General features: G+C 47.7%; 1 protein-coding gene across 1 annotated transcript; it reads left to right on the top strand.

The window, feature by feature from the left end:
- Positions 1 to 196: 196 nt before the first annotated feature.
- Positions 197 to 8,050, top strand: LOC311371352 (vascular endothelial growth factor receptor 1-like; the record flags this gene model as incomplete). The annotated part of the gene is made up of 11 exons (XM_084489489.1): positions 197 to 277; positions 1,099 to 1,231; positions 1,847 to 1,935; positions 2,097 to 2,219; positions 3,109 to 3,220; positions 3,527 to 3,626; positions 3,876 to 3,981; positions 4,327 to 4,436; positions 5,836 to 5,905; positions 6,929 to 7,017; positions 7,216 to 8,050. 11 exons carry the CDS (start codon positions 197 to 199, stop codon positions 7,400 to 7,402), a joined length of 1,200 nt encoding a protein of 399 aa, XP_084345615.1. The 3' UTR covers positions 7,403 to 8,050.
- Positions 8,051 to 8,185: the final 135 nt, after the last annotated feature.

Raw genomic sequence — 8,185 nt, 5'->3', positions numbered from 1 at the left:
CGTGTGTGTGTGTGTGTGTGTGTGTGTGTGTGTGTGTGTATGTGTACATGTGTGTGTGTGTGTGTGTGTGTGTGTGTGTGTGTGTGTGTGTGTGTGTATACGTGTGTGTGTGTGTGTGTGTGTGTGTGTGTGTGTGTGTGTGTGTGTGTGTGTGTGTGTGTGTGTGTGTGTGTGTGTGTGTGTACCAGGCCCACTGATGGTTATAGTGGAGTACTGCCACTATGGAAATCTCTCAGCCTACCTTAAGAGCAAGAGAGATCAGTTTGAACAACACTGGGTGAGTTCAAGTGCCACCACCAGACCCAGGCCAATAGACATTGATACTTATGTCTGACACGTTTGACAGAAATATATATATATATGTGCAGAAACACACATACACACACACAATGCAATTACACATTAATAAATAGTGTACATTTAGAAACACAGCTTCCCCCTCTCACTACAAGTCAACACGGCTCCATAGGAACTCGCCACCAAACCGAGCACAAGCCAGAGGTCACTTCTGCTATCTGCTCTCTGCTCTCTCCCCTCTCTCCTCTCTCCTCTCTCTTCTCTCTCCCCTCTCTCCTCTCTCCTCTCTCCCCTCTCTCACCTCTCTCTCCTCTATCTCCTCTATCCTCTCTCTGCTCGCTGCTCTCTGCTCTCTCTGGTCTCTCTGCTCTCTGCTCTCTGCTCTCTCTCCGCTCTCCGTTCTCCGCTCTCTGCTCTCCTCTCTCTGCTCTCTGCTCTCTGCTCTGCAGGCTGCACCCCGTCCCTTCTGGACTGAACTACTCTCTTTATCTACGAGGCCCTGTTGTTCAGCAGTTATAAAGGCAAGTCTCGTTGTTTGTGAGTCTAGAGTCTAGTTTAGTTTGAGTCTAGCAGTCATAGTCTCCAGGGCTGTAATGAAGTATAAATGTATTTGTATAAATGTAAGTGATCTGATTGGTTAAATCAAGTGATCTGATTGGTTCCCAACTGTATATTGAGCGTATACACACAGCTATGCCGCCCGTTCAGTTTACAGAGTTCAGTATCACTCGGGCGATGTGGTATAATGAGAACATACCAGAGCCTGTCATGATCTATTGCTTAAATGTGGTCTCCCCACAGCCTGGACGCCCCAGCCGGCCTGCCCCCCTCCCCAAGGACCAGGCCGGGCAGGGGGCCGGGCAGGGGCCAGGTGCTGGCCCCGGGGCCCGGAGTAGAGGCTCATCTTCAGGGCCGGGAAAGCAGCCTGACCAGGGTAGGCCCCATCCAGCATCCCTTTGAATACCTGAGGGTCCCCTCATCTGCTCTCTCTCTACATCACCCTGCTCTGTCTCTCTCTCTCTCTCTTCATCACCCAGCTCTGTCTCTCTCTCTCTTCATCACCCAGCTCTGTCTCTCTCTCTCTCTCTTCATCACCCAGCTCTGTCTCTCTCTCTCTCTCTTCATCACCCAGCTATGTCTTTGTCTCTCTGTCTCTCTGTCTCTCTGTCTCTCTCTCTCTCTCTCTCTCTCTCTCTCTCTCTCTCACTCTGTCTACATATACAGTGTATACCTATTTCTCTCATTCCTTATGTCTCTCTCTTTCTTTATATCTCTTATTTGTCCCTATATATGCCTATGTCTCTCTATCTCTCTTTCAGTCTTCATTCCCTCTCTCACTCATCATGTCTCGCTTTCTCTCTCTCACTCTTAATGTCTCTCTCTCTCTCGCTCTCACTACATGTCTCTAACTCTCTCTGTCCTCATGTCTCTATGTTTCTCTCTCTCTCTCGCGCTCTCTCTCTCTCTCGCTCTCTCTCTCTATATATATATATATATATATATATATATATATATATCTCCTCATGTCTCTATGTCTCTCTCCCAGCAGAGCGCTGCAGCTCTCCCCTGCTGCTGAAAGACCTTATCTCCTTCAGCTTCCAGGTGGCCCGTGGCATGGAGTTCCTCTCCTCCCGCAAGGTCCAGCCCTGTGGATTTGTGCATGTGTATGTGTGTGTGTGTGTGTGTGTGTGTGTGTGTGTGTGTGTGTGTGTGTGTGTGTGTGTGTGTGTGTGTGTGTGTGTGTGTGTGTGTGTGTGTGTGTAGTAACAGTGTGTGTGTGTGTGTGTGTGTGTTAACAGTGTATCCACAGAGACCTAGCGGCCAGGAACGTCCTGCTGTCCGAGAACCAGGTGGTGAAGATCTGTGACTTCGGCCTGGCCCGGGACCTCTACCGAGACCCCCACTACGTCCGCACGGGGGACGTGAGTGTTTCTGTCCTGAGCCACACACCTAGCCCAATGGCATAGTGTGCATGAACCCTAGTGAGCCTGAACCCTAGTGAGGGTGAACCCTAGTGAGGGTGAACCCTAGTGAGCCTGAACCCTAGTGAGGGTGAACCCTAGTGAGCCTGAACCCTAGTGAGGGTGAACCCTAGTGAGCCTGAACCCTAGTGAGGGTGAACCCTAGTGAGCCTGAACCCTAGTGAGGGTGAACCACAATGTTGTTCTTCTGATGCACCTCTGCTAGTGAACAGAGAAGTGAGCACCGACACAGCCTGCTTCCTGCTTCCAACCGGCACCAAAATGAGTGTCCCCACGCACACCTGCTACTTTCACCTATCACTTCCTATTTATCATGTAGCACATGCTTTAATCTGAAGTGACGGTGAATTACTTCAGATAGGGTTAGTCATTAAGTCATTAAGGAGCAGGGAGGGGTTAGACAGTACAGAGACGGGTCATTGAGGAGCAGGTAGGGGTTAGACAGTACAGAGACGGGTCATTGAGGAGCAGGTAGGGGTTAGACAGTACAGAGACGGGTCATTAAGGAGCAGGGAGGGGTTAGGCAGTACAGAGACAGGTCCCTTAGGAGCAGGAACAATCAAATAAAAACTTTAAATCATAGATACATAAGCTTTATTTTTACTAATGCATCAATGTTCTGCTTTACTGTAATAGAATAAGTCCATTGTTTTTTCAAAGGATGAAAATCAGGCAGCTTAGGTTAACAGTGGACACCTTGACCTGTTACAGTCATTTATAACTCAGTATAGTCATACTTTCATCTGGGATTTGAGAAATCCAACTCCATTTGAAACGTTTCCCTCCTGTGTCCCGCCTCTCGTGTTCTGTCCTGTGATTGGCCGAGCAGGCGCGCCTCCCTCTCAAGTGGATGTCCCCTGAGGCCATCTTCGACAAAGTGTTCACCGCCCAGAGCGACGTGTGGTCCTATGGGGTCCTGCTGTGGGAGATCTTCTCTCTGGGTACACACAGTGTGTGTGTGTGTGTGTGTGTGTGTGTGTGTGTGTGTGTGTGTGTGTGTGTGTGTGCGTGTGTGTGTGTATGCTAACAACCAACAACCAGACCAAACAGACCAATGTTTAATGTTCAAGAAATGATTGATACATCATTCAGCCTAAATAACCTGTGTGTGTGTGTGTGTTTCTGACTGTCTGTGTGTCTGCGTGCGTGTGTGTGTATGTGCATGCGTGTGTCCATGTGTGTGCATGCGTGCATGTTTGTGTGCGTGTGTGTCTGTGTGCGTGTGTTCGTGTGTGTGTGTGTCCCAGGAGCGGCTCCGTACCCCGGTCTCCACATCGATGAGGAGTTCTGCCACCGGCTGAAGGCGGGGACGCGCATGCGGGCGCCGGACTACAGCACCCCTGACATGTGGGTGGATGAGGTCATCAGAGTCATGTGATGTGTGTGTCCTCGTGGTTCAGCCGTCCAACAGACGGGGTCGTCAGGACCAATCAGAACATATAGACAACAACACTTTATCTCCCCTTTGCCGTCTGTGGAACGGAAATGTACAGCTGTGGAATGTTATATTCAACAAAGTCTATTGAATACGTTTATAATCCGCTATTGTACTAATTATGTGACTTTGTGTGTGTGTGTGTGTCGGTTTGTGTACAGTTACAGCACCATGCTGACATGCTGGGAGGCTAACCCCACAGACCGACCAACATTCACAGACTTAGTGGGAACACTGGGAGACCTGCTACAGGCAAGGGTTCAGGAGGTCAGACCACTCACACACACATTCACACTCAAACCAACACACTCACTCACACTCACACTCACACACACTCACACATACTCACACATACACCACTGCACACACAGACACACACACTCTTGAGCACTCTCTTGCTCACACTCACACTCACACTCACACTCAGACTCACACAAACATACACAGACACACATACACACACACACACTCTCTCGAACACACACACACACACGCACACTCTCTCACATCCCCCCCAAATATTTCTAAAGACACTACACATACAGTACAGCCTCTCACACACACATCACCCCTATGGTCTGAGGACGCTGTCTTGGTGCTGACTCTCCCCAGGACGGTAAGGACTACATTCCTCTGGGGAGCTTCGCCCATGGAGACGGGGTCTTCAGCCAGGCAGAGAGCCTTCGGACCAACCAGCCGCTGCACGCTGTCACCAACCTCAGGTAGGGGAGCCCACCCCTCAGACCGCTGGGCCCTGAGGAGGAGGGCCCACCCCTCAGACCGCTGGGCCCTGAGGAGGAGGGCCCACCCCTCAGACAGCTGGGCCCTGAGGAGGAGGGCCCACCCCTCAGACAGCTGGGCCCTGAGGAGGAGGGCCCACCCCTCAGACAGCTGGGCCCTGAGGAGGAGGGCCCACCCCTCAGACCGCTGGGCCCTGAGGAGGAGGGCCCACCCCTCAGACAGCTGGGCCCTGAGGAGGAGGGCCCACCCCTCAGACAGCTGGGCCCTGAGGAGGAGGGCCCACCCCTCAGACAGCTGGGCCCTGAGGAGGAGGGCCCACCCCTCAGACCGCTGGGCCCTGAGGAGGAGGGCCCACCCCTCAGACCGCTGGGCCCTGAGGAGGACCTGGGAACTTCTTGATCTCTCTTTAAGTTAAACACTCTATACTACTTACATTACTTTGTTAGTATTTATACATTTGATTTACAGTGGTGCAGATCGGATATAGATTAGATCTTTTTGCATTTGTGTAATCATATATTCTATGTTGATTTAATGCATTGATTGTGTACCTAAATGGCGTCACAACACTAAAGTGAACCAGTCAGAACATTGTGTAGATTTAATTAAAGCCGTACACCGAGATATCTGTCAATTGGTGTTTGCCTTCTTCCCGAGATTAAGAGGAGTTTAATTCCTTATTCCTCATTGTGCATCCAGAAGGGGAGTTGGCTTGCTTAGTTTTCTCTTTCTGTTAACCATTGAGAGGCACAGTAGCCTAGCTCCTGTGCCTGTGAGGGGAAGAAACTTTTAATGCTAACCCAGCGACTCCCCTTCTGGAAGCACAACAATGTATTTGGATTACCCCATTCGTCTATATAACATTTACATTTAGGGTATTTAGCAGACGCTTTTATCCAAAGCGACTTATAATAAGTACATTTGTCAGAAGAAGGAGAAACAACAATATATCTCTCTGTCGGTACAGTAAGATGCTCATAGAAACAAGTGCCAAGCACTAACAATCACTAGGTTAACCCATTCCCTATATACAACGATAACTAGGATAAGATGCTACACAACTAAGTACTATAACTAAGTACGACATACAATAAGTAGGAGGGGTGGGAGAGGGTGGCTATGCAGAGTCTAGGTGAACTCTGAACTCTGTATCTGGGTGAAACTGGCAAACACAGATGTACAGATGCCTCAGCCTATCCCTTTTAAACTGTAAAATCGTTGATGGATAGGGTTTTGAGCTAATGCAGCTGCAGCAGATGTTAGAGACAATTCATGATATAAAGCCAGAATAAAGCCAAATACAGAAAATATCAATGACAAAGGTGAGAAGACCTTTTTACAAAGCCTGTATAATAATGTAACCATGTGATTTTTCTTCAGTTACATGAGGAATATGGCGCTGCTTCAGACCTTCGAAGAGCTACCTTACAAGGAACCAACAAGTCCTGATGTAATAATACCACATGCACACACACACACACACACACACAGACACAGTGGTATTGTCCCCTTCATTATTGCAGACATATGTTTTGTGTGTGTGCTGTATATAAATGTGTGTGTGTGTGTGTGTGTGTGTGTGTGTGTGTGTGTGTGTGTGTGTGTGTGTGTGTGTGTGTGTGTGTGTGTGTGTGTGTGTGTGTGTGTGTGTGCGTGCATTTGTGTGTATATTAAAGGGGTAGTTTTGGACATTGGACCTCATTTCCAAGTGAGCCAGTGTGTTATTTATCATTGGAGACCGTTTTCAACACTTTTCATTCAGTCCTTCTAGTTGCAGAAATTGCTGCTGCTAGGCTAGCGCAAGTCGAGGGGAACTGCTAGCCTGCCAATAAAAACAGTTTTACCCACTCACAGTACACCCCGAGGCAAAATAATTCTAACGCCAGACTATCTATGTAAATGTCTGTGTTGATAGAATAATGTTAGAAATAAAACTACCCTTGCATCGCATTGCATTTAGTTTATAATCCCTTTAGTTGGAAGCAAGCTACGGCAGCGGCGGACTGATATTACCTGGAGTGCGCTTCTCTGTTTACCTTCTGCTGTAGTGAATTGGTTGCTACACCGGAGCAAAGTGAAATTAGTCCCTCAAAATGTAATGCGATCATTGCGATACAAGGATAGTGTTATTTCTAACATTATTCTATCAATACAGACATTTACATCGATAGTCGGGCATTATATTATCGCTTATATTATTGCCTCGGGTGTACCGTGGAGTGGGTAGCCTAGCACCAGCGATTTCTGCAACTAGAAGGACTGAATGAAAAGTGTTGAAAACGGTCTCCAATGATAAATAACACACTGGCTCACTTGGAAATGAGGTCCAATGTCCAAAATTCCGAACTACCCCTTTAATGTGTGTGTGCGTGTGCGTGTGTTAATGTGTGTATTAATGTGTGTGTGTGTGTGTGTGTGTGTGTGTGTGTGTGTGTGTGTGTGTGTGTGTGTGTGTGTGTGTCTCTCTCCACAGGAGGAGCAGGAGGACAGTGGCATGGTTCTCCCCTCAGAGGAGCTCCAGAGTCTGGCTTGGAGCCCCGTGAAGAGCCAGGAACACAGCAGGTAGTGGACCCCTGAACCATCACCTAGCTCCCTGACCAGCACTGCTGACCCACCACTTGCCCCAGGAGACCCCTTATCTATACCCTGTGGGCCTGGGAAGCCCTTGGTCTTGAGATGAAGGGGGGGTGAAATAAACCTGAGCATGTGTGGGTGTTTGTGTGCACGTGTGTGTCTGTGTTTGTGTATGTGCAATTGCAGGTTCTTCACCTACTCCAAGTTCCCAGTGAGTCGGGTGCCAGGCGACCCGAGCCGTGACATCCCGGGTTGCCATGACAACGAGCCATCAGTCCTGCCGTTTCATAGGTCGTCTGAGGAGGAAGAGGAGGAGATGGAGAGCGCCCGTCCACCAGACTACCACTCAGTGTTCCTCTCCCCTTCTGCCTAGCAGCCCCGGGTGTGTGTGCAGGTCCTTAGCCTAGTTAAAGCATGTCTTCTCTTCACACTCCATCTTCACATCGCTACATTCCTTTCAATTTAGCACTGCTGAAGTGAAAGTGAAATGTGGAAAGTGAAAATTGAAATAAGTGGATGCAATCTTTTGTGTGGTCTATAGTTCCTCATATTATACGCTTCGGTTTTTATGTAACACCATGTTCAAACTTTTTTTATTACATCATATCTTAGTTTATTGGCCTTTCTACCTCATTATCTACGCTCTTAAAAGTTCCTGCACACAATTTAAACACGACTTTTCATTTTGTAAAACCTTGCCATGAAAAGAAAAAGTCTTTAGTAGAAATAGACAAAGCGTTGAGGGCACATATGGAAAGTAATAGTTTTCTTTCATACGACCAGTGCTTGAATGCTAGCGCATTATATTTACACTGAACTTTATCATGATGCTACAACAAGGCACACACACAACCGAACCAACCCTTTCCAAGAGCAGCCAATAGACTACTATACTATAGCGTGTTTCACAGGACACTGCAGAGCACCACATGATTTCTATCTAGCACTCTATTTAGCACACTAGTTCCTGGACTAGCTACTTCTTGTTATTTAGCAGACTAGTATGCTAGTGTTATATTTACTGCACTGGTACCTATACTACTAAAGTGGTTTGTTTGAAATAGTTTGTAGGCTTCATCTATATCCATATGCTGAAAGAAATGATTAATAGAAAGTATATATATATATATATATATATATATATATTTTGTACACA

This window comes from Micromesistius poutassou, assembly GCF_964030765.1.
Source record: "Micromesistius poutassou genome assembly, contig: SCAFFOLD_2686, whole genome shotgun sequence".
In the NCBI taxonomy this organism is placed as follows: Eukaryota; Metazoa; Chordata; class Actinopteri; order Gadiformes; family Gadidae; genus Micromesistius; species Micromesistius poutassou.
The sequence above is the reverse complement of the archived record's forward strand: the minus strand, read 5'-3'. Positions and strand labels throughout refer to the sequence as shown.